At 42.9% G+C, this 27125-nt stretch overlaps 1 protein-coding gene across 2 annotated transcripts; it reads right to left on the bottom strand.

The window, feature by feature from the left end:
- Positions 1-7607: 7607 nt before the first annotated feature.
- Positions 7608-19852, bottom strand: c1qtnf5 (C1q and TNF related 5). Of its 2 annotated transcripts, none has more exons than XM_034169289.1 (3): positions 19710-19852; positions 13771-14009; positions 7608-8754 (listed from the first exon to the last, which is right to left on the bottom strand). In XM_034169289.1, the coding sequence occupies exons 2-3, from the start codon at positions 13997-13999 to the stop codon at positions 8234-8236; spliced, it is 750 nt and encodes a 249-aa protein (XP_034025180.1). In that variant the 5' UTR covers positions 14000-14009; positions 19710-19852; the 3' UTR covers positions 7608-8233. The 2 variants fall into 2 exon arrangements, with proteins under 2 accessions (XP_034025180.1, XP_034025181.1); XM_034169290.1 differs by lacking the exon at positions 19710-19852 and adding an exon at positions 14523-14546.
- Between the last annotated feature and the right edge of the window lie 7273 nt (positions 19853-27125).

The following is a 27125-nucleotide window of genomic DNA, read 5'->3' as shown; positions in this document are numbered from 1 at the left end:
TTAATGCAGCAACTGGAGCCATGCTGGACTAAATTACATCCTAATGGACTGTCTGTTATGGTCTATCATTCAGCTGCTGCTGTTGCACAAAGGTACATCAACATCTCTGAGATGCAGGCACATCTACTTAAAATATCCAATGCTGCCTCAATTATCCGAACCTCACTCTGTAAGGGCTCTTGATCTGCTTTGCAGATGTTTATCTTGAAAAAAAGTCAAATAATTGTTAAACCGTGATACAACGGCGCACCCTGCTGGACAAATTGGTGGCTACCTCCAGCAGGAAGTGACATTGAAAAATTAAATTGGTTGCTTGGGGTCAGATAGGAATTTTTTCATATCTTAAATTTCGTTTTGTGAGTTTTCCAGTACTTTCAGAACAGGCCTTATGACATCACAGTCACTAAAGTAAAATATGTACACTGCATAAGGCCAACAGAATGAAAGCTGACAGTTTACAGCTATAATCGTATTTGGCCTCCGCACCAATATAGATAGTATTCACAGGATACATTTAGTTACGTATACACAGGATATCTGCCATTTGAAGAATGTTAGTGCTGAATACAACAGCATCGCCAGTAAACAGAAGGAGTGAATTGGTTGGTTATGACTGTTCCGTATTGAAAAATAGTTCAGTTTCTGTGCATGTTTTGCCTTTTTTTTAAAGTAAGCATCCTGCAATATTTACAAGACAATTAAAAAAGGAATGAAAGAATTTTTGCTTGTATTTTATGTTGAAGACATGGTGAACCGATAAGGTTGTGTTGTTGATGTGATAAAGTGTTGCTGACAGTAAAGGTCTCCTGAACACATCCAAAAAGAGCAAAATTGCATTTTTCAAATATGTTGTACATTTGTACAGCAAAAGCGTCTCAAAATCAGTGATATAAATCAAAATCATTTGTGACCTTAATTTACCTCAAGTAATCGCTCTAGTCAATGTAAGAATGAAGGTCTTCTCTACTTCTCAGTCTGTAAAGAAGGTGCAGAGATTTTAGGATTCCACAATACAGAAATATGTGAAACTATTTTGCAGTCACACTGGCAACAACGCTCTACTGAAAGGAAAGATCAGTGCCACAGCTAATTATAAACAAATATGTAATAACTAATGAGACAAAAATTAATAACTGGGTAACAACCTGATGTTATCCACTAAACACGTTAGCAGAATACATGATTCTTTTTTCTCAGACAAGATTAAGAGGCACATTTCTGAGCCAGCTACATGCTAACTAGCTAAGCTAACATGGCAGACAACCCTGCAACCCCTGTTTATAAGTCACCAGAACACACCGGTTTTCTGTTATACTGCCACAGATTAAACATTCAGGCCTCTGCTTTTATGGCTATAGATAGTTATATTCTTATTATTGTTTTATTCTTGCTACTGTTTGCTACTGCTATTGGTATGTGTACTATATATATATTCACTTTGACATGTATAAATGATACTAAATAAAATAAATCAACTCAAAATGTTAGCATAGCCACTAGCTAGATAATAAATTACCAGTTACATGAAAAGGGGTCATTGTGTTTAAGTGTGTTTTTGTCAGCACCACCACCTACATTACATCTTGTAGTCTTTCTCTTTTGCTTGCAGATACCCTTCTATCAGAAATCACTCCTATCACTCTTCTCCACTCACTTCATTCTGTCTGCCATATTACTTTGAATTGTCAAATGATGAGTAACTAAACTCATCCAACTCATGCAACCACACAATTCCACCCTGTTACTCTCACTCATATATACTCCATCTTGATCCTGCTGACTTTCATTCACCTTCTCTCCAGAGCATACCTTCACCTCCCCTAACAGCAAACATGAGCAGGCCCAGACCTTACACAAATGAGTCAGATGTGGATTAGCATGGGTCCAGATCACGTTTACTGAAGACCAGAAACATGACCTTCATGATGGTCTTCAGGATTGTCTCAGCCTGCCCCTTACTCTCACTCCAGACCACAATGTCATCTGCAAACATCAAATGAGGAGAACTTTGCAGTCAATATTGCCTCCATGCACTTAATTTTGTCACCACTTTCGACACTAGGGGCACTTATATTCCAAAGCAGTGGCTCTGTGAATATGATTAAGTTAGTTTATACAAAGATAGCTGCACAAAGTTTGGATCAGCACGGTCATCAAACTTTTGCCTCATTCTCCTTGAGCCAAACAGACACCCGCCCTCTAATGTGCACTCTGTGTTTCATTGAGTGAGGTCACTGTCTGCTTGGCCATTAGCTTAGAGGAGTTAGAGGAGGATTTGCAGGCTGTGAACTAATGGAAATAAGTGAATGATGCCAGGGGATGATTGATTAAGTCACTGCTTCTCTCATTGCAGGTTGAGAGGAAAGTTCTGGGTATATTTAGAACAAAATTATGTGAAGGAGTTTCAAGGAATAATAACATTTCCTCATGTCTAAAGTGGTGTGTTCAGCAGGCATGCAGTGCCTTTCATGGGTTCTGGTCTTCGTGGTTTTTTTTTTTGTTTTTTTTTAAGAAATGTCAGAACTAAACAGATGGACTAGACTCAGGAAAACCTGAAAACAATACATGTTGTCCCAAATGACAAGAAAATAGAGGTACATGTAATTTCGCTGTTGAAATGTCTAACTACATCTCTCAACTCACTTTGAATGTTTGGTAAAATCATTAGTCTGCAGCAAACACTGTTAATTCAGTGGAAAATTAGATATTTTCCAAACTTCAGGAGGACCAGTCGAAAGTAGCTTGTACCCGACGAGTCGACTAATTTTTTTTTTAGTTGACTAATTGGGTAATTCAGATTTTCCTACACACCTATCAAAAACATAGACACGGCACACCTGCAGAAATTGTTTCACGCAGGGAAGAAATCAAGCAGGAACCAACACAGTCCAACATCCACCAGCAGCCAGTCACTTTGAAGAAATATGTTGCATCTGGTAGTTGAAGTTAACTAGCGCCTTGTCAATGGTAATCCACAGTTCTAGATTGGGTAGTGTTTATAAAATAGGTAGCTGACATTTTTCAAGGGTGGTAATATATTAAGCAAAGCTTGTATAATGAGTTAAAATGGCATGTGAGTCCAGGATGTTTTTAGAACCTTAGACCTCAACAATTCTTAGAAGAACTCAACCCTTTTATTTCCTGTTAATTATGTAATTTTTAAATGTTATTTTACTGTCTTAATGTATTTATAAATTGTTTAGGTTCGTGTTATCATATACACACTATTATTGTCATTATTATCAGTATTGTTATTATTTTACTTTATTAATACTTGTATTTTGTCATTTGATTTTTAAATGGACTACAATGGAAAAAAGTGTTTTTACTTTTTTGTGTCATACATGCATTTTTAATATATTTACAATTATATTATGTACTTACATTGAACTTACTAAATAAAATCACGCATGCATACATACACAGACACCACTTCACTTTTAATATATAGATGATTTATTTCCCCCTGCTGGATTGGCGTGTGAGCCCAGAATGTAATTATCAAGGGCCATTGTTCAGTGTTGTTTGCTAATGTCAGTAGTTTCTGCAAAAATATTAGTCCTATTAACTTTCCATTTTCGTGGCGTTCATCCTTGACCCAAAATACATAAGCATACTAAACAGCAAATGTCAGCTCTCCCCAGTTTGTCCGTGATTGAAGTTATACACACACATGCACGCACAGCTTTTTGTTTTCTTCTGCATTCTGCCCCAAGCAGGTGCTTTTATTTTTACACCCCCACAAACAGAGATGGTGGCAGAAGACATCAAATACATTACACTTCCCACTCATGGTAACAGCAACATAACACTTAACTAGACTGACTAAACCAACTGAACTACAAAAACACACTAAATTAATAGCACTAACAACACTGTTAACTAACATGAACCACAGTAACATTTAAAACCCCGAACTCCCATGGTGCACTGCAGTACAATGTCCATTGTTAGCTAATATCACTCATTTCTACAAAAGTATTAGTCCTATCAATGTTACGTTTTGGCTGCATTCATCCTTGGCCCAAAATACATAAGCATACAAACAGCAAATGTCAGCTCTTCCCAGTTTCTCCATGAGCGAAGCCATACACATACACACACACACACACCCAGAGGCCACTTTTGTATTATAAAATATATTTGGAGTTTCATTGCTTAGATTTAACCGTAGTTGTTTATTGTCAAGATTAGTCTTCAACTAGTCAACTTCTGATTTTCATTCATCATCGCAACCCTAATTAAGAATTACACAAACGTCCCGATTCTTTGTGCCTTTTAGTTCATGATGTTACACAATGTGAACGTACAGTAACATTACTGTTAACAAACAGTAAGTTCTGTGCAAGTACTGTCCTTGCTGCTGTGGTGTATCTGGGCTATTGAATGGTTTTACCAAGTCTACCTGAATTGCGAGTGTGAATACACAACCTGAACCCGTGACACAAGAAGTGGATAATGAAAAAATAAAAAGGAATCAGAAATTTGGAGTGAACGGAAGCAGCTGTTGAATTGGTTGTAATATGACACATCTAAGGATGAGATGGCTGGCACCAGCAGTTTACTTAACTAGTTGAGAAATGTAGTTCTTTTTTGTTTTAGCAGAAACAATGCCTCCAGGAAATACCACATCACAATTCCCGGGAAAAGTGGACAAGACGTACAGTAACACTCACTCACTCATCTTCAACCGCTTACTTTAGTTAAGGGTCACGGGGTGCTGGAGCCTATCCCATCAGTCATAGGGCGTGAGGCAGGGTACACAATGAACAGGACGCCAGTTTGTCGCAGTGCCATATATAGACAAACACATTCACACCCGCACACACACCTACGGACAATTTTTATAAGTTTCCAATTCACCTAATCTGCATGTCTTTGGATGTGGGAGGAAGCCGGAGCAGCCGGGGGCGAACCCACGCAAAAATGGGGAGAACATTTAAACTCCACACAAAAAGGCCACAGCTGGGAATCAATCCCATGACCTTCTTGCTGTGAGGCAAAAGTGCTAACCACTAAGCCACCATGGTGCCCACATACAGTAGCATCACCCTAAAATACAAATAACCTCAATTTCAATAAATAGTTGTATTTTTCCACCTGTTAATGACTTCTCATTTCTTGAAGTATCAGTTTACTGTAAGATGTTTACATAGTGTGCTATATTTTACATTAAGTATACATATTTTAATGTTACTAGGGATTTTATTGGTTTGCACTATGTTTGTTTAATCTATATTGGTTTTAATTATTTGTAATTGGAGCTGTATAATTTGGCACTAAAAGTGTTTGTAATTGGGAATATTAAAGCACTTTGAGCTGTATAATTTGGTACTAAAAATCTGATTCTTTTTTTTTAACAACAGTTTACATTCGGGCCACCAAATTTAGTAGTTTGTTGGCCCATGGGGCAAGTACCTAAAAGTATTTGCATCCATCTACAGTAAGTATGACGGTGCAAGATCTGATGTGTATCCAGAAGGAAATACAAATTTATTCATGTTTCTTGCTGGGTGTGCAGAAATTAATGTTCCCAAGAGCAACACACATCAAAAATAATTTAACAAGTTGCATCAGATAATACGTTCGTGAGCTCACAGGGTATAAAAGTCAATGTGCAAAAGTGTAGTTCTGCATTCTTTGACGAAGTACCTTTCCCATAACGGTGGTTGTGGCCCCTTTTCTTCTCATGAACTTAAATCGAACATCTGGTGTCCAGCATTCATATTACCATTGATGCCGCATAAGCAGGACTCTGACACAACTGTTCCAACCATTGTCTCAAAACCCATCAATCCATTCTCCATGTACATTTTTTGTTGGAATTAAAAAAATACATTCAATGCAAAACGTTTGCCGGATCAACAAGTGGATCTGTATTGAACCTGCTGTCCCAAGCAAACGGCAGAACCCAAAACAAATGAGGTTTTTAGATGTAATGCATCAGTGGAGTAACTATAGATTCGGTGTCGCAGACCGAACGGTCTGCCCCTAAAAATCGGTCCGCCTTTTGCATCTGTGCATGCGTCATTTTGGACCTCAGCAGCACGTCTTGGATGGAGTCTCTTCACCCAAAGCAATGAAATGGATTAATGGAATTATTAACCATCAGATGGTAAATGTAAAACCTCTTAAATCATTCTAAAGGCCGTTTTAAGCAGAACGTCAACGAAATTCCGTGATGCTTTGAAATGACCGACGCGCAGTGAACACATCAGCTAGCAGCTTGTTTAGCCGCAGCGCTCTGATCGCTTCCGCTGCCTTTTATGATGAAATAATGCTGAGTTTAACTGGAAATGACTGTTATACAAAAGCTTCAGATATCTGTCGCTGAGATAGATGATGACTGTTGTGCAGTTTGAAGCAGACATGAAGTGTTAATCCGTGAACCACGTCATCAGGGGAGCAGATTTTTAGGGGGACCATTTGGTCGGTGACACCGGCATGGGCTCATCACCACTAGAGGAGCTGATGAGCACATTCACTGAAATTGATGAATAAAAAGCCATCAGAAAAGAAAGGACAGATGGCTCGACCCTTTGCAGATATTTACAGATATCTGCAAAGGGTTGGCATTGGCAATGAGTAGACAGTAACAGCTGGGTAAAAGGAACATCTGAAGAAGATATTTAGAGAAGACCACTCACCGACCACAAACACAAAAAGGTATATTAACAGGCTAAAACATTTGCTATTCCGACAAACAGAAAGTGAAAAACAATCTGTGGTAGTTCCTCAAAAGAATAAATATTCTATTTCAGAGTTTCATCTTTATTATTTTTTTAATCTGAGAGACCTGGCAAACATTCTTGCTTTTGGGACAGAAACAAATGAATTGTAATATTTATTTTGTGAACAACACAATCGGTAGAAACTTACTAATAACTAGGTAATAGTGCCTGTGAGCATGAAGACAGTAAGGGCAATATGACATTTGACCCAAATGACCTTGACCTTCACCCAAGTGATTGACCTCTGTCTGACCTTGCCAGAGCAATTCTGGAATCCATTATGTGCCATATGTGGCTGAAATGGGTCTGACAATTAAATTCCTTGACCTTTGTCAAATGAACTCTTTAAGGGCAATTTTGGGTTCAACCTTCATCCACATACCAAGGTTGGTTGAAATCATACAAAGTACCTGGGAGGAGCAAGACAGCAAACAGATATGATCTTGATCCAGACGACCAATCTTTGGCAAATTTGACCTTACTGGGCAATTGTGGAACCCACCTAGATATGTGGGCCACATTTGAAATAAATCGGTCTCAAAATCCTTTGACCAAAAAGACCTTGGTGATTGAGTGTTGGCAAATTTCATGTGGGTAATTCTGGAACCCACCTCCATATGTGTGCCAAGTTTGGTGGACATGGGAAAGGGGAAAAATAAATACGAAACTAAATTTTGACCTTTGACCTCAATGACCTTGACCCTTGCCAATCCAAGAGCAATTCTGGGGTTGGCATTCACTCACATATAAAGTTTGATGGAAATCAAACAAAGGGCCTGGGAGGAGGAATGATCAGACAGACAGACGTTCAGATGACTCAGCGCTCACATTCCTTTGGCTGTGGATCGACTTACGTAAGAAAGACAAAGGCTCATCTTGCTTCACTCTCCCCTCTTTATTTTCACTTGATATCATTGAAAAATACATAAATTCCCCGGGGGGACTAAGACATTTGCACTTAACTGCAATTATAAAATGAGCTGGGTTCCGCTCTTACGGGTTTTACAGATAATTAACTGACCTGGGATCAGTTTAAATATCAGACCTGTTACAAAAAATTCTGAACAGATGTCCAGGAGGTTATGTTTCACTTCTTTGTCAGCAGCATATGTCAAATAGTTATGACTGGATTTCAATAAATTGACCACAAATTGTTATTTTTACAAGTTTTAGATCAAATAATCCAGATCTCATCTAAATGTCTGTTCTCCTCCAAACTGACATTGGTTTGTTGGCTTCTGCAGATAAACCGCTGACAAAGGGTGAAAATATAACCTCTTGGAAGAGGTGAAGACGCTGCAGAGGCATTTGAGTTGTTTGGAGGTCAGTGACGCCACATCTGTTAGAAGAATTAAAAGAGAACCAGCTGTTCTGTGCACGTCACACCCGTTTAAGCCGTGAGACACAAACACGGATGTCTGCTGCGTCACAGGAAATCTCTAAATCAGATCAAAAGCAACGGCGGCTCTAGAAATGGACCTTTGTTTATTCATAAGCACATGTTATGCAAACACAGCAGAGTTTTTCCAGTCTGAGTACACCAGGAAGCCAGTGAAGGTGCTGTCTGTCTTCGTGCTGGAGTAAAATCCATTGTACTCTCCCAGAGCCATGTGGACCCACACCTGGTCACCAGGAACCAGGTGCAGCAGCGAGCCCCCCGACAGAGATGCCGGTTTGGGCCAGTTGCCAAAGAACTGGAAGTAGGAAGCCACAGCGTGGCCGTTTTTCATCAGGTCAAATTGGAGGCTGGCGCGATACACTGTGGCGTGCACGGTGAAGTAGTAGACGCCGGGGATTTTGCAGGTGAAGCGTCCTGTTTCTGAGTTGTAGTCGCCTTGCTCATTAAGGACGATCTTACCGAAGCGGACAGTGTCGCCCGCAGTCAGGGGCAGACTGTGGCCTTCAGACAGCTTTGCACTGAAGGCTGATTTGGGGGCGACAGCACACTCACCTGGGTGGCCCTGCTCGCCCTTCTCTCCCATGTCCCCTCGGTCCCCAGTCAAACCTCTCAGTCCTGTTTCTCCTGAAGAACAAATGGGACACATTAGACTTTACTGCACAACTAGCGTTGATGAGTCAGCAAATTTATCCAACCTGACACACTTTAAAAAAAAGTGTGTATTCCATCAGTCTGTGCATACATGCACACACTTCCCCAGACATTATGCCGTATCTCATGACATGTTGGCGGAGCTGGCTAAATTTGGATTTCAATTTATTCTCAAAATCAACTTGTTACATGACTCACTTTGTCAAAAACCACAAGATTTAAGGGGAAAAAATGTCTTTTTTTTCCACCATCCCATCTCTCCTCACCTCAATTTAACTTTCTGATTTCTGCAACTACTTTGTTGTTGCCTGACTTTAGTAAGTTAGTTTCTTTGACTTAAGCTAGCTTCAATTAGATTTCTTTGATGATGGTTAGCTCCGTTAGTTTCCTCTGACTTCACGTCTTTGACTTCAGCCAGCTCCAATTAATTTATCTCCCTTCACTCAGCTTTCCTCACTTTCTCTGACTTTGACTATTGTTGTTTTCCATGAGCAACTTTTCCTGACTTCAGCTGTCTTCCATTAGCCTTCTCTAACTTTAGCAAGTTTCTTTGACTTGAGCTAGCCTCCATTAGTTATCTCTGACTAAAAGTAGATTCTGTTATTTTATCCAGAAATGCTATAGAAATGATATAGATAAATGAAACACCTTATCATTGCAATGCTATAGGAATTCGTATTGGAAAAAAATAGGATTCCTATAGGAGAAAATAATTCACTACCTTATATGATCCCTAGTGACGAAATTGCGATAGGAATTTGTGAGTAGGGTCACTTCATTAAGTTTTTCTGACATTAGATGATTTTGTTGACTTTAGTTAGCTCCCACCATTTTTTTAGCTTGACTTCAGCTAGCTTCCATTAGCTTTCTCAGACTATGGCTAGTTCCCAATTCGCTTCTCAAACTTCAGCTAGTTTCATTTTAGTTTTTGGGTTTTTTCTTACTTGTTTTCTTGCTTTTAGCTTCCTCTGACTTCAGCTACCTTTCATTAGCTTTGTTTGACTTTGACTAGCCTTCATTAGCAATCTCTCAATCACATAGACGGTAAGAGCGCCCGGAAGCGTCCCGGAAGAGTTTTTGGCCATCTTAAGGATCAAACGCCGTTGTCAACGCCGGCACTAGGGGGCATGGCTTAGTTACGGCTTTACCGGGAATCATCGAAAAAATTTTTCAACATGTTGAATAATTCTGGGAGCGCTCCCGGAGAATTCGCGTGACGACGGAGACAACGCGAACAACGGCGTTTGATACTTTTTAATCGCCATGTCATCCTGCTCCTTCCTGTAGTGCCGCAGTTTACACCGCCGTAATTGGCGGCCGGCGTTGTATCCCTAACCAATGGCGTGTAAAACGGCGATAGAGCCCACATCGGCATCCTCAAAGGCGTTTTAACCGGCGACAGAGGCAGACAAAACGGCGGCGCTAGTGGACAGTACGTCGTTCTAAACGCCACCTCCCAGTTAACGGCGTTCCAAGCAGCCGATAGACGGCGGTCAATATAAAAACGCTAGTGCGCTGCATGTAGGCCTCTCACTCGCGGCCAGCTCCAGATATTTTTGCAGAGAAGCTCCAGTATGCCTCCTAAAAGAAAACTGGCAGCGGCAAGGACTTACCAAGAGGTCTGGTTCAGAAGCAGAGGAGAGCCCTGTAGTGGAGACGAGCAACACATTGATGAGGGGAAAAGGAAAGGAGAATAAAAGGCTGAGAGATGAGCTGAGAGATGAGCTCCCTCCCTCTGAAGTGACAGCTGCTTCAGCATATTACACTCTGGGGGCGGTGCCTATATGCAAAAGTTCCTGGAGTAACGCAGGATTTGCCTGGATAAATCCAGCGGTACACAGGGCATTATCGGTGGCAGCAGAACACCGCCGTTCTCACGTGCGTCTTAACCTGCGATTGTAAAAGGATAGAACTGGGTATTAACCCCCGTTGCCTGACATGTGCCGGATGCTACGGCGTCAAAACGCCGCTTTATTTGTCGGATTTAGCAGCGTTTTGTCCACACATTTGCGGCTAGTACGGCGCTCAAAACGCCAGCGAAATGCTCCGCCCCTTTCCACCGCGAAAACAGCCGGAACTACCGCGAACTGTGGTCTACATACTGCCCGCCGACAAAACTGTCTATGTGTAACCTGGGCTTTTATCTAGCTTCATTTAGGTTTTTCTGACTTTAGTTTCACAGAATTGATAGTCGAACCTCAGATAACTTCTTTAAGCCTTGTCTGCTTTCTCTGACTTCTACTTTCAGTTTTCACATTAAAAAAGCTATATATACATACATATATATATATACATACATATATATATATATATGTATATATACACACGAGGTCTGTTAGAAAAGTATCAGACCTTTTTATTTTTTTTCAAAAACCTGATGGATTTGATTCACGTGTGTTTGCATGAGCAAACCTTGAACCTTCGTGCGCATGCGTGAACTTTTTCACGCCTGTCGACTGCGTCATTTGCTGGTAAGCAGCCTTTGTGTGGGATGTGTGCAGCGCGCTTGGCGGATTTTCATTTCAAGGAAAAAGACGGAACGACTGGAGCAGCACCACATCAAATTTTGCCAGAAACTGGGCGACAGCCAGGCCATATATGATTCATGAATATATAAATGAGGTTTGATCAGTATTGTGTATGGAATGCTTGAACCTTGTAATAATATTACCATATTGCTTTGTTTTGGTTAACTTTAAATGAAATGAGTTATGAATTCATTATGTTGTGTGAGTCGGCAGCGCCGCCGTTCGGCATAAGCAGACTACGCAGCCTGCGTGGGGCACCAACCATGTTGCACTAGTTTGCAGGGCCTCCAGTTGACTGAAAAATGTGTTGAAATTATTACATTATTACATTTCAAAATCAATATGAATTATTTATGAATAGGCCCATCGTTTTTGTCTTTAAACATTGTGTAGGCCCCTACCCCATTACTTAATTGGGGCAAATGAACAGTTTTTTGCCTAATATAAAGCCCCCATCCACCCCCGCCCCGATTCCCTGAAATGGTACAGCCCTGTTTGCGTCTTTCTCTGTTCGCTGTGTCGCCTAACCAGGGTTGCCAGATGTGACGATTTCCAGTCCAATAAATGCTCAAAAATGCATGGAGGCACTAAATCCTGCGCAATTTGAACTGATTTTTAAAATGTGTGTGGCAATTCTATACAAAAACTCATCCAGTGCCATATTTTTACCCTAAACAAACCAACTGGATGGGAAAACACCCAATATGGCAACCCTGCGCCTAACTGAAGTAGCACTGCTAGCCCACATTCGATTCTGACATGAGACGACAAGTTGCCACTATGCCACAATTAAACAATGAAGCAACAGCAGGAGTCTGGAGCTGAAAAACGGAGGAAAAAGAAACAAAAAGATGATGCCCGTGCATCCCTTGCTGGTAAGTATGTGTTAAAGGTTTAAATTGTTTTGATTACTTAATGTTCAGTGGTGCTGCTTAAGCTAGGTTGCGTTGGATTTGCTGATTTGATGTAGCTTTAAATGCTAAACTTAAACACTTTAATAGTAACGGTTTGAGTAGAACTTTTGTGTGTGTGTGTTTGTGTGGGGGGGGTTCTCTTGTATGGGGGTGGGGGGGCCTCCCTGACCAGTTATGTTTAGGGCCTCCAAAACCTTAGCAGCGGCCCTGTGAGTCGGCACAGTAAGCTACAGCTTCAGCTTACACCTTTTTGGCCAATGGTTTATTTATTGTTATTATTAATTATCATCATCATCATCATCATCAATATTTCATTTCTTTTTTTTATTTTATGAGTTATATGGGTGATGGTGAACAAAACCTTTGAGTAGTTAATTTTTCTTACTTTACAGCTTCATTTATCTTTCTCTGACTTCAACTAGCATCCATTAAATTTTATATTTAACTTTTTGCACACTGTGCAACTGAGAAAATAGTCAGTATGAGTTTTTGTTCATTTATTGTCCACCTGTCCAAACAAAACAGTCTCTGCTTCCAGCTTCTTCCAATGGAAAAAGTTGCTGCTTTTGTGCAAATATCTTTATCCTTTTAAAAGGAATGTGTTTCTGTCTGAATCATTCATGGATGAAAATATGAGACATTTTCGAATTGAGGCAATTATTTTTACCTCCGCCAAGGTTATGTTTTCGGTTGTGTTTGTTTGTTTGTCTGTCTGTCAGCAGGATAACTCAAAATGTTTTGAAGGGATTTTGATGAAATTTTGTGGAGTGGTTGGAAATGAGAAGAGGAACAAGTGATAAAATTTTAATGGTGATCCGGATCACGATCCGGATCCCGATGCTAACGCGTTAGCATGTCTATGGCTTTTTCAATGTTAAAAGTTAGCATTAAGCAGTTGCAGCTGTCATCACGTTCGGGTGCATTTGTTTTCAAATTGTAATATTTCTTAAATTTATTTTTGTTTATATATTAATAATCTAATGATTATTATATACAATTTTAGAGAAAGAGACAAAAAGAAATAGCTCACTGTGCCAAGGAGGGAATCTCTTTAGGGTCAGTGACCCTATGGCCTTGTTTAGAGAAGTGTTTCATAAATGTTAAAAAAAATTCATATATTTGCAGTTTAGTTGAATAATAAATTGAATTTTGTCTCTTATTTGTTTTTGTCTATAAGCACATGCAATATCAATATCAGTGCTCAGATGACAGTAGCTTCTGGGAAAGGTGCAAGTTGCAATAAACTGTGATGCCAAGCGCTAAGGATACATGCTATCCAGTCACAGCAGATGAAACTTTTTTTACTACTGAGCAAACATCATTGTTAGACTTTTTTAGGTTCAATGATTCCACGGCGTGTAGATGTTATGGCGTCAGTGACCCCATGGCCTTGGCAGAGGTTTGCACTCTGAGTGCTTCTAGTTTAAAAATTTTTGATGATGTCTTGACGTTCTGTTGAGTAGACGCCATTTGTATTAACTCAGTTTTCATTCCATGCTGACCTTGATCACACATATAAACAGACCCACGTCAGTGAAATCAAGCACCTGGTTCTCCTCTGTCCCCTTTTTGTCCCTTCTCCCCCGGAGCAGCATCTCTCCCATCTCTCCCGTCTCTGCCCGGCTGACCCGGACTGCCGTGACCTCCAGGCGATCCTGGGATGCCAGGGTGACCCGTACACAGACTGGGGGGGATCTTGTTGTCTTCCAACTGTCCTGAGTAGTGGATTTGCAGAAGAAGAAGGATGTGCAGTGTTGAAAACCTGAGTGACACCATGGCGGAGACACTGTCAATAAAGAAAACAAATATGCATAAAGATCTGTGCAAAGGCAATAAATAAATGAAAATGCAACAAACAGATGAAGGGGAAAACAAAGCCTTCTAAACAGATGTAGTAACATCACATATATGTATACTGCTGTTGAATACTCTATATAACTTTACAGAATGAAATGATGAATAATCCAGGAAATACAAATATGTCATCATCATCATCATTACAATGACAAATCCCAGATTTCACGAATTACGAGTCATCATATCCCAGATCATCTACAAAACATTAATGCCCATAGTTTCCAAACAGATGTTTTTTCTATCTATTGGAGGACTGAGATACCAGACAGTCAACTCACAAACTACTCAGTCATATTGCATTCACTTTCTATTCAATATATATTGCGCGGGTTGAGGAGCGGACCTGCATCTGACGGAACCCAGCGCCAAAACAACCAGAAAGCGGTTCCAAAAACAAACAATTTTATTTTTCCCCCTTCTGTGCAATACAAAGTGTACAAACGTAAACTGCGTCAGTCTGGCGGAGTGAAGGACGGCACGCTCTCCAGCGCCCAAAAGGATCGAAGCCCGGCGCTTCTGGACCCACGTTCACCGCCAAACACCCCCCAGGTGGACACGACAAACCGACTCTGCGAAGGATAGAAAAGGTGAGGTAAGTCAGCAGCTACAACTAATATCCTTCAAAGGCACACACTATCAGCAACACATTCAGGTCTGAATTTAAGCTTTATATAAATGAGCAGCTTCTCACAACAGGTGGAGGATCATCAGTCCGCATGCCACGGCCGTGAGAAGCGAGCTGCACAATTCTCATCAATGTTCACATATACTGCATAACAAAATACCAAGTTACTGTTAACAATTATTCAGACAATCAAATCACCTCTGATGTGTGCTGACAGCATGTGTCCCTCACCCGTCCTCCTTCACAGGCACGATGTGTCAAACCCAGGCGCGGTCCTCAGCGTCTCACAAACGAACATCACAAGGTCGAGTTCCCGGCAATTCTGCTTGAATCACACATGGCTTAAATGCAGAACGCCATCTCATTATCTGCTTCAACTGAGTGTCTTTAAGGTTGCACGTGAGCACCATCCACAGGTGCTGCACATCACGTTGATGAGGGTGAAGGACTCTTCTGCCAGCACCTTCTCTACAGACAATAAATCAGTTTGCATACCACCTGGAGAGCAAAGAAAAGAACACCAAAATGCCCAGCCAAACCCCCCCAACACACAACAATACCCCCCCTTTAACGGGAAGCCTCCCGGCGACCGAACAGACCAGGTCCGAGAACAGCACCTCCCTCCGGGGTCCTCGTCAAGAAGCAGACAGCGTAACGCTCCCAAGGTCCACCACAGACAGCAGGACAGGGCACCACAGCTGGAAGGCCGGCTGGCATCAACAAAAACCCCAAAAGAGTCCCAAGTACAACCTAACATACAAGAAAAACACAAAACCCACCCAAAACCTCCCCAGGGGACCGTCCCATCCAACCCCGGGAAGAAAAGAAAAACTCCCAAATGCAAAAACCCAACACAGCCCCACAAACACAATACAAACATAAATGCACAAAGAAAAATAACAAACAACCCCCCCAGAACGACCTGCAGAGCCCAACACCCCCCAGAAGGCCTTTACCGCCAGTTCCAGGAGGAATAGCCAAAGCCGGAATCCCACAGAGGTCCCCAGGTACACATGGAGCAACGGCGCCCCCCAGAGGACCGTACCATCAAACCCCAGGAGGCACCCTCCCCACAACCCAGGAACCCCAGACCCGGCCACACTTGGCTAGTCGGCCCCACAAGCCAATTCCCCCCCAGAGGACCGTCCCATCAACCCTGGAGGTGGAACCTGGAAGGAAACAAAAAAAAACAAAACACAAAATTCCAACCCCCGGAGGACTACATTAAACAACCCCGGGGGCAAATAAAACAATCGATAAACCCTGTTACCTTCCCCAGCACCCCGAAAGACCCCAAATCCCTCCCAGAGCCTTTTGGCGGCGAACAGCACAAAAACATCAAGCCGGGGAAGGGAACAGGAAAAACTAACCCGGCCCCAACCCCAAGGCGCAGCGGAAAAACCAGAAATACGTCCGGTGCCCCAACCCGACCATACCCCAGCCTATCGGGAGGGGTGGAACTACCGAAATGGCGAACGGCAACAGATCGGCCCACCCCTCCGACTGAGGTATGTTCCCGCTGCACCACACCCCGGCAACACCAATGACGAACAGTACAAAGGCCCACCGAGGCTGGAGTGGAACCGGGCCCTAACCAAACCAGAAAAAACGCCCCTAACAACCCCCCCCTAGGTGCAGAGGTCTTCTGAGACCGCTCAGCGTGACCAACCTGCACCACCCCACAACCCACAAGACGAACGGTCTTGGAGCGAGTGAGGTTGGGGTTGGGAAATAAAAAACAACAAAACAAAACGACCCCAGACCCAAACAGAAAATACCTAAATACAAATAATAAAAACCAACGATCAACTGAGTCCAGACGGGCTTCGAACCGCCTGTCGTTCACTCCACCAGAAACGCTTATTAATCCCCAAACAATTTATAACCCCTTTTAAAAAAAAAAGACAAAACATCCCAAATATTTTTTTTTTTCTTTTCTGTGCATGTATTATTTTGCCTGTCCCAGAACACCTGGAGATACGTCACCACTATTTTTCTTGACGCTTATATGACGGGGCAATATAGCGACTTCAGCTCGTCCGAGCTGCATGGACTCATCCGCAAGAGGAGCCAGAGGTCCCGTCGGAGGAGTCTCAGTGGGGCGAAGAAGAGGCAGCCCAGACCTGTGTCGGGGAAAGCCCCGAGACGAAAAAACCCGTTCTGATGGCCGCCCTCTCTCGCGTCCACGCTCCTTTATCCGATCATCTAGACGAATCACCAAAGATATTAGCACATCTAAATCGTTTGTTTCGTCACGGACTACTAGCTCGTCTTTTAATGGATCATTTAAACCATCCACAAACACTCCGCTTAATGCTGCGGCATTCCAACCGGACTGAGCAGAAAAAATTCGGAAATCCATTGGAAGCATTACAGGACAAGTTTGAACATGCCCAGCTGTTAAACAATTTCTCGGATACTCACTCGACTGAAAGCCATCGAAAACCGCCTAAATCTTACAAATGGTTATCAACACGGAGGTGTTTTGCTGTGGCGCCGCACCATGAGCGGCTGGGTGCCGACGCGCGAATCCGTCCGCACATCTTTCATTACAAAATCTCCTTTAACAGTGGAATGTCCGGATAAACTGCTGATCCCGACCTCTTCTGAAACGTCTCTGTTCTCTCACGACGTCCTGGGTCAACAGAGGCTTAAATTTGGAAGTTTTCAGCTCGAAACAGGCTGACGACGGCGGCTCGGGGCGCGGTGCGCCGTCCGGCGCCGTGAGCTATCCTTAAAGCGATAGTAACACTCCTTAATCTCTCATCAGCCATTAAAATTTTCAACGAAAACCGTCTGAATTTCTCGAATGGTGTCCACTTGGATGTGCCTTACAGTTTCTGAAAAAATTTTGATCAAGCAAAGTGCCAGTCTCTCAGGAAGAAATCAGACAAAGGAATTCCGACGAGGGGGGTGGACCAGTGCTCACTCAAAGCCTGCCCACAGGCGAATGACGTAACCGACAGGCGTGAAAAAACTCATGCATGCGCACGAGGGTTCAAGCTTGTCTGACGCAATCACACGTGATTCAAATCCATATAGTTTTTGAAAAAAATAAAAAGGTCGGTTTCTTTTCTAATAGACCTCGTATATATATATATATATATATATATATATATATATATATATATATATATATATATATATATATATATATAGTTCAAGGGAGCAGAATGCCAGTCAGTATTCCAGTCTAGAAGAGGAGTGAAATGATGAGCGTCTGAGCAGATGTCAGTAGCCGTGACGTGATTAGAACCATCAGTGTGAACTGGAACCAAGTCTGCCCGTTACTGTGAAAACAGCTTGGATTCATTGTTTTGTCAGAGGATACAGTCAGTTGCACTTATAAGAAATATGTTTGGGCTTTGAATTCAAATCAAACTTCAACATGTGGTGTAAGGAACTTTTGGTGTGTGCCAACTGGTAATCTCATGCCTAGATAATTTAGTTTTCGTTTTTAATTAAATGTAGCTTCACAAAAAAAATTCCATATTTTTAACAAAGTTAATATGTTTAATGAAGCTGGAACAACTTTGTTGAGGTGCAGTTAAGCTGAAAATATCAAGTTAGATGTAAGTCTGAAGTGGAAGGGCACTCAGAGGAAGCCAGTCTATGTGATCTCATAAGGCAAGAATATTCAAGGAGATCAAAGGAAAACCTATCTGGAGATGTTAAGTAAATTAAACAAAGATATTAAAGAAGACATTCTGAACCATGATCCAAGGACCTTCTCAATATAGATCATGACAGGTTTGGGAACCCCATACTGGTGGAGTGTACAACATGTCACAGAACTTTTAGAATCCTGACAGAAGGTCTCCGTCAATCTTCTGCAGCCAGGTGCAGTAAGTACTCTGCTACAGTCCTTTTGTTGGGCTGCTTAGTTCAGAACCACTTGTGTGCTGGATCGTGGATGTGTGGTGTCACAGCTGATGCTTCATCATGATGTCTTTAATAGGCCTCCGTTTGGTACCAAAGACATCCAGGTGTCATATTTGGTCAATGCTTAGCATCCAGGGTTCACAGCCATACAGTAAAACTTCATAGAAAGACGTGTATCTTTGTGTTCTTGGAAAGGTTCTGGAATCAGAAGCATACACTGCGGGACAGAGACCCCATGGCTTCACAGGCTCTTCCCAGATGCCTTATTTTAATATTTGTAGAATGTCTGTTTGTGACTTTACAATTTGTCAAAACAGTGTCCCCACCTGTACTTCAGCCCGATGAAAAGGGTCACATTATATACCTTTTCAGGAGAGCAGTAGCATTAGTCACCAGTTAACTGAAAAAGCGACATTAAATTCAACCTCTAAAATACTCCGTAGGCACTTATGGAAACATTGTCAGGTTTCTAAGGAACACCTCACCTTGCACAAAACCCAAGGTCATTCCAATGGTACTCCGAAGAGACCAAAAACATCTAGTTTTCACTGACTAGTGTCCAACTCTCACAACGGTGAGACAGAAAGGGCCAGGCCCTTGAAGACTTGGACCTTCATTCTCCTGCAATGGTATCAGCATCACCAAACATCTCTATCTAGCGATGTCATGACTCCATAAGCTCTTCCCAGGTGTCTCTCAATCTCAAAAGGCCGAGGATCTCAACACATGAATGTCGCTGCCAACATCTCTACAAGTTTGCCACTTTTGCGGCAAACAAATACACTTCTGATGACTAGGGAGCCCTTGAAAGACTGATCTTAGTCTTGACCTTGGAAAATCACAAACCCATTTTTTTAGATAAACAGAAGACTGTTGGACTTTGGAGGAGATTCCTTTTATAATAACAAGCAGTAAATATTAAAACGATGAGTAGCGTCTCTCCAAATGTGTCAGTATAATAGCTTAGCAACACTGCTCACTTTTCTGAAGTCTGTGTTGCTGAGAAACAAAAGCAGACACTCTGTCTTTCTTTATCATCCAGCCCCAAACTCGTCTACACAATAAAATGTGACACACTTGAACAGTGCAGAGCAGCTTTCAAAGAATCCAAACAAAACTCACCAGATGAAGTGCAGAAAACCCGCTGAGAGCTGTTTTTCCCAACCAGACTAGTCGGGGGAAAAAGTGAAAGGAAATGGTAATAAAACCAATTAGAAAGTGGGGAGGGTGGGCGAGGAGAAGGAGGAGGCACAGGGAGGAGGACGAAGCAGAAACACCCAGTAACTAACTACAAGCAAAACACTGAGACAAAATAAGGAATGATTGGGAGAAGTGCATGACACATTCTGGGAAAAGTGTCCAAGGTTTAACCATCCAGTTCACAGGGCCGTGTGCAGAAACACGCAAATGTCAGTTTATTTTATTGTATAAAGCACATTTTTTCTATTCTTCAGCAACTTCTGATCTTCTGTTTGTCTGATTGCACTAAAGCTAAAATTCTTGTTATCTTTGAGTGATTAATTCAGCTTTGGCGCGACCACATTTTGTAGATTTACTGGGTTCGGGCCAATAAAAACATGTCCTCGCTCTTATTGTGCAGCACGGACCCAAACACAACCAGGCCTGTGCAAGAAATGCTGACTCATTCCTCCATCAGTAGGGGGAGGAGAAAACACACACACAAAAAACAACAGCACTCAGATCGTAATGCTTTCTCAAAAGGTTTTGGGAAAAAAACATCCAACGAACTAGAAGAAAACTCTTATTTCAGTGCATTTCTACACAGAGGTCCAAATGCTCACATTGTTGAAGAAACAGGAGCTTTTGTGCATATTGTAGACGGCCTAGATGCAGATATTTTGAGTACTGTGCAGAGCTTCTGGCCAATCAACTCTGGCATTCCTCAGGGTGTGTTCTGGGTCCTACACTGTTCAATGTATCCAATCCAATCCACCTTATTTATAAAGCACATTTAAACAAACTCAAGTCTCCAAAGTGCTGCACAGCAAAAGCATAGACACGCAAAATAGTAATAATAACAATAATAACAGTCAAATAGATAAGATAAAATAATACATAAATAAATAAAACCATGATAAAACAATCAATTTCAATAAAATAAAAATAAAATAAGACACAAGTGTGATAGAATTGAAGATTATTCTTATCCTTTTATTTTGAAGACGTTTCAGACATTAACAGGAAGTTAATCGAGACAGGGGTGTGGCTGGAAGGAGGTTACGTGTGGTTCGGGTGTGGTGCTACAAGGCTGAAGGATAATAAAAATGGATGTTCACTGAAAGTCTCATCTGTTGGCACTATTCTTGAAGAAGCACGACATGGTGTCAGAAGTGCGATAGTGGTAAGAAGCAGAGGAAAGGCAGCGGGAGAGCATTTTTTTTTTCCTGAGACTCGTCAAAAAAAAAAAAAAAAAAAGACGACGGACAGTGCTAATGCTAACGTGGCTATTACACAGGCTCCCCAGCTTGCAGCTAACCCACCTCCAAGTGCAACATTCACAGTTCAACCTCCTGAAGCATTCGACTTCTCTAAACCCCAGGACTGGGAGAAATGGGTTAGAAGGTTTGAGAGATTCAGACTAGCCAACAACCTGCATCTTAGCTCTGAAGCTAACCAGGTAAACACATTGATCTACTGCATGGGGGATGAAGCGGACGATATACTGCAGGGCCAAGCTTTAACCGACGCACAGAGACAACAATACGGAGCAGTAAAAGACTCCTTTGCAACATATTTTGTGCCGAGGAAAAATGTAATATACGAGAGGGCAAAATTCAACCAACGGGTACAACAGACTAATGAAACAGTGGACTCCATCACTGCTTTGTATAGCTTAGCTGAAAACTGTGGCTATGGTGCACTCCACGACGAGTTGATAAGAGACCGCCTTGTTGTAGGACTCAGAGACACAAGTCTAGCAGAGAGGATGCAGCTGGACAGAGATTTGACCTTGGAGAAGGCACTTAACATGGCACGGCAGTCGGAAGTGATCAAAAGACAGCAAACAGATCTCAGAGGAGAAGCCAAAGGTGAAACTGATGCGGTGGCGGCAAAGCATAAGAAACAAAAGTAGCCCACACCAAAGACATCTTTTCAACAGAAAAACCTGGCAACAAAGCCCAAAACACAAACTGACCGCCAGCAATGCTACAGGTGTGGAAAAACCCCTGCACATGGAAAATGGCTATGCCCAGCAAAAGATGTGATACGCCACACGTGGGAAAAAGGGACACTACAGTAAAGTGTGCAAGTCACCCAAAGCAGTACATGTAGTGGACACAAGTACAGTTTGCAGAGACATTCCTTTGTTCCTCGGCTCAATAGATGCAGACACAGACCCCTGGTACACAGATTTGACTATCAGAAGCCACAGAGTGAGGTTTAAGATAGACACAGGAGCGGATGTCTCAGCTATTCCAGCCCATACATACTACACCGTTGCGGACAAAGACTTACATTTAAATGAAACAGACAGACCACTATTTGGCCCAGGTGGTACACCACTTTCTGTCATAGGCAAATACAAAGAGTCACTATGTAAGGGGGAGCAGGTGATTCAAGAGGATGTGTATGTAATAAAAGACTTAAGTACAGCTTTGCTAAGCAGACCAGCTAGCGTGAAGCTTAACCTTGTCTCCAGGCTAGATAGCATAGATAAGAAAGTGATAGCAGAGTCCTATCTTTGTCAAGGCTTAGGGATGTTACAGCAGCCATATACGAGGTCTATTAGATAATAAACCGACCGTTTTATTATTTTTTTTAACTATATGGATTTGAATGACATGCGATTACACCAATCATGCTTGAACCCTCGTGCGCATGCGTGAGTTTTTTCACGCGTGTCGGTGACGTCATTTCCCTGTGGGCAGGCCTTGAGTGAGATGTGTTCCCGCCCTCTCGGCTGAATTCCTTTGTTTCACACGCTGCTCGAGACGGCGCGCGTTGCTTTATCAAAATTTTTTCTGGACCTGTGAGGAATATCCGAGTGGACACTATTCGAGAAATTAAGCTGGTTTTCGGTGAAAAGTTTAACGGCTGATGAGAGATTATGGGGTGTTTCTGTCGGTGTAAGGACTTCCCACGGAGCGGGACGTCGTGCAGCGCTTCCAGGCGCCGTCGTCGGCCTGTTTCGACCTGAAAACATCCTAATTTAAGGCTTAATTCACCCAGGACGTCGTGAGAGAACAGAGAAGATTCAGAAGAGGCCGGCATGAGGACTTTATGCGGGCATTCCACTGTTTAAGGACATTTTTTAATGAAAGACGTGCGCGCAAATTCGCCGAGTTGTTTCCGTGACGACACGGCAAATCTGTGTGCGCAGCGACAGGAAAAACACCTCCGTGTTGAAAACCATTTGTAAAATTCAGGCGGCTTTTGATGGCTTTCAACAAGTGAGTAACTGAGAAATTGTTTAACAGCTTGGGCATGTTCCAACTTGCCCGTTAAGGTTTCCAACGGAGGTGTTTTTCCTGTCGCGACCCCCCGCGGTTGGGTCCGGCCCAACATGTGACTCTGCCCGCACGTTCTTTCATTACAAAATGTCCGTTAACAATGGAATGTCCGAATAAACTCCTCATGCCGACTTCTTCTGAAAGTTCTCTGTTCTCTGACGACTTACTGGGTCAACAGAGCCTGAAATGTGGAAGTTTTCAACTTGAAACGGCGAGACACTGCCGCCTCGAAGCGCAGATCGTCATCAGGCGCCGTGGGCTGTCCTTACGGCGACACTACCAGACCAAAATCTCTCATCAGCCGTTAAAATTTTTACCGAAAACCAGCTGAATTTATCGAATGGTGTCCACTCAGTTGTGCCTTACAGTTTTGAAAAAAATTTGATCAAACAAAGCAGCAGTCTCTGAGCCATTCCTAAACAATGAAAAAAAATCGACGAGAGGGTGGGCGACTCCTCACTCAAAGACTGCCCACAGGCGAATGACGTAACCAACAGGCGTGAAAAAACTCTCGCATGCCCACGAGGGTTCAAGCATGTCTGATGTAATCACACATGATTCAAATCCATACGGTTTTTGAAAAAAATAATAAGGTCGGATACTTTCTAATAGACCTTGTACAATTAAACTTAAGCCAGATGCCATTCCCTTTTCCCTAACAACACCAAGACATGTTCCTATTCCTCTACTGAGCAAAGTGAAAGAGGAACAGCAGAGAATGGAGAGTCTGGGAGTCATCTCAAGAGTGGAAGAACCAACTGAATGGTGCTCTGGGATGGTTCCAGTGCCGTCAAAAAATGGTTCGGTGCGCATCTGCGTAGACCTAACCCGCCTCAATGAAACAGTCTGCAGAGAGAAATACATACTACCTTCAGTAGAGCAGATGCTTGGATCCCTCGCAGGAGTGCAACTATTCAGCAAATTAGATGCTAACAGAGGGTTTTGGCAAATCCCATTGTCCCCAGAGTCAGCACGATACACAACATTCATCACTCCCTTTGGCCGTTTTTTCTTCAACAGATTACCCTTTGGTATAGCCTCAGCCCCAGAACATTTTCAACGGAGAATGTCCATGATCCTCGATGGGCTGCAGGGCATCGTCTGCCACATGGACGATGTTCTCATATGGGGTAAAGATCAAGAGGAGCATGACACGAGGCTTCATGTGGTACTGAACAAGCTCCAAGAGACCGGCGTCACACTAAACATGGAGAAGTGTGAGCTGAGTACACACAAAGTCAAGTTCCTTGGTCACATCCTGTCTGCTCAAGGTGTGCAGCCAGACCCAGACAAAACAAAAGCTGTAAGAGACATGAAAGAACCCTCTAACACAGGTGAAGTCCGCAGTTTTCTGGGCATGGTTAATCAGCTGGGGAAATTTATCCCAGGGCTGGCAGAGAAGGACAAACCACTGAGAGACCTTCTCTCTAAGAAAAATGAGTGGATCTGGAGCTCTGTACAACAGAATGCATTTGATCAGCTGAAAAGTGATCTCACCTCACCTCCAGTGCTGACACTCTATGACCCCAACAAAGAGCTAAAACTGTCAGCAGACGCCTCTTCATATGGACTGGGTGCTGTTGTTCTGCTAAAAGAGGAAGAACATTGGAGGTCAGTTGCATATGCATCACGTTCAACGACTGAAACTGAACAAAGATATGCTCAGTTGGAAAAAGAGGCACTTGGATTAACATGGGGATGCGAAAGGTTCAGAGACTTCCTCACTGGGAGACATTTTTTTACTTGAGACAGACCACAAGCCACTTGTCAGCCTGCTGGGTCACCAGACACTAACTGAGCTCCCTCCCAGAATCCAGCGGTTCAGACTTAGACTCATGTGGTACAGTTACTCTATCTCACACACACCAGGCAAAGATCTACACACAGCAGACACTCTCTCACGTGCACCTGTCTCCACAAGCCCAAACTTAAAGTTGGCAGACAAAGACTTAATAGAAGAAACAAGCATCTATGTTGATGAGTTAATCCACAACATGCCAGCTAGCTCATCATACTTGGCACAACTGAGGCACCAGTTGAAAGAAGACAGTGCTTGCCCAGAAGTGATGTCTTTTTGTCAGAGAGGTTGGCCAGACTACAGTAAGGTCACAGGTCCAGTGAAAACGTACTGGTCAGAAAGAACTGCACTTACTATACATGATGGACTGTTACTAAAAGGCTCCAGACTCGTCATTCCCAAAGCAATGCGCAGCTCTGTCCTACAGGCTCTTCACGAAGGACACCAAGGGATGACAAGATGCAAGGAACGGGCCAAAGAAACAGTGTGGTTGCCTGGCCTAAGCAGGCAACTAAATGAACTTGTGACAAACTGCACCACTTGCATCAGAGAACGCACCAACCCTGTGGAGCCACTGTTGCCGAGTGGGCTCCCAGAGAGGCCATGGCAAAAGGTGGGAGCAGATTTATTCACCCTAAACAACTGCAATTACCTGCTTGTAGTGGACTACTATTCAAGATTTGTGGAGATTGCTAAACTAACACCGATGCAATCAGAGGATGTCATTGTGCACCTGAAGTCTATTTTTTTCCAGACATGGCATCCCTGAACTGTTTTTCCACTGACAACGGCCCACAGTTTTCCAGCCATCAGTTCAAGGACTTTTCATCAGCCTATGGATTCAAGCATGTTACAAGCAGCCCAAGCTTTGCTCAAAGCAATGGAGAAGCAGAAAGACATGTGCAGACTGTGAAAAGACTGCTAAAGAAAACTAAAGATCCATACCTCGCTCTGTTGGCATATAGAGCTACCCCAACATCTAATGGATACAGTCCTGCTCAACTGCTGATGGGCCGCAGACTTCGAACACCAGTGCCTCAGCACCACTCACTTCTCAGCCCAGAGCTTCCTGATGGAGCCACCGTTGCAGAGAAACATAGAGAGAGGAAGATAAAAGATGCAAGCACGTTCAACAAGAGACACCGGGTGAGGAATCTACGTCAGCTCACACCTGGACAGCCTGTATGGATTACTGATACCAAGACTCAGGGTACAGTGGTTTCAACACATTCCACACCCCGCTCATATGTAGTGGACAGTCCCACAGGCACCATCAGACGCAACAGGTATCATCTTGTTCCCATGCCAGAGACTGTTCTTCAGGCTCAGACACCCTGCAAACCAACTGAGCCAATAGAGTCTGTCTCAAACACATCAAGTCAACCAGAGGGCCCTAATCAGGCTCAAAAGACAGTAACACCTTCCCCTACCAGAACTAGGTTTGGCAGAGCGGTGATAAAACCTCAGAGACTGGACCTATGAGAACATGGGATGGTGGACATATGGGGGTATCCGGGAAATGGTTTGTTCATAAGAACATATTGAATTTCTTGAAGGCATAAGAGTTTGAGATTTATTACAACTAGTTACACATACACTTTGTCTCAGTTCAAATGTTTCTTTAAAAAGGGGAGATGTGGTAGAATTGAAGATTATTCTTATCCTTTTATTTTGAAGACGTTTCAGACATTAACAGGAAGTTAAGGAGACAGGGGTGTGGCTGGAAGGAGGTTACGTGTGGTTCGGGTGTGGTGCTACAAGGCTGAAGGATAATAAAAATGGATGTTCACTGAAAGTCTCATCTGTTGGCACTATTCTTGAAGAAGCACGACAACAAGGACCGTACAACTCACGCGGTGTTAAAAGCCAAGGAATAAAAGTGGGCCTTAAGACTGGACTTAAAACAATCCACAGTGGGAGCAGATCGGACGTGTAGGGGCAGAGCGTTCCAGAGTCTGGGACCGACCACGGAGAAGGCTCTGTCCCCTCAAGTTTTAAGTCTCATCCTAGGCACCAATGTATGGACCGGGTGTAGGGTCAACTTGTGGATGCCAGTGGCTTAGGTGCTTTTATTGGTGAGGAAAGGTTTGCTGACTTTGACTTTGTGGACGATGTGATGATCTCTGTGGAACCAATGGATCCTTGGGGGAGACCAGAAGATCCTCGGTTCGAATCCCAGCCTGAATGGAAAATCATAAGGGCCCTTGGGCAAGGTCTTCAATCCCCTATCCCGGTGTGTAGTGAGTGCCTTGTATGGCAGAACCCGCA

Source organism: Thalassophryne amazonica, chromosome 4 (genome assembly GCF_902500255.1).
Source record: "Thalassophryne amazonica chromosome 4, fThaAma1.1, whole genome shotgun sequence".
NCBI lineage: Eukaryota > Metazoa > Chordata > Actinopteri > Batrachoidiformes > Batrachoididae > Thalassophryne > Thalassophryne amazonica.
This window is presented reverse-complemented; position numbering and strand designations above follow the sequence as displayed.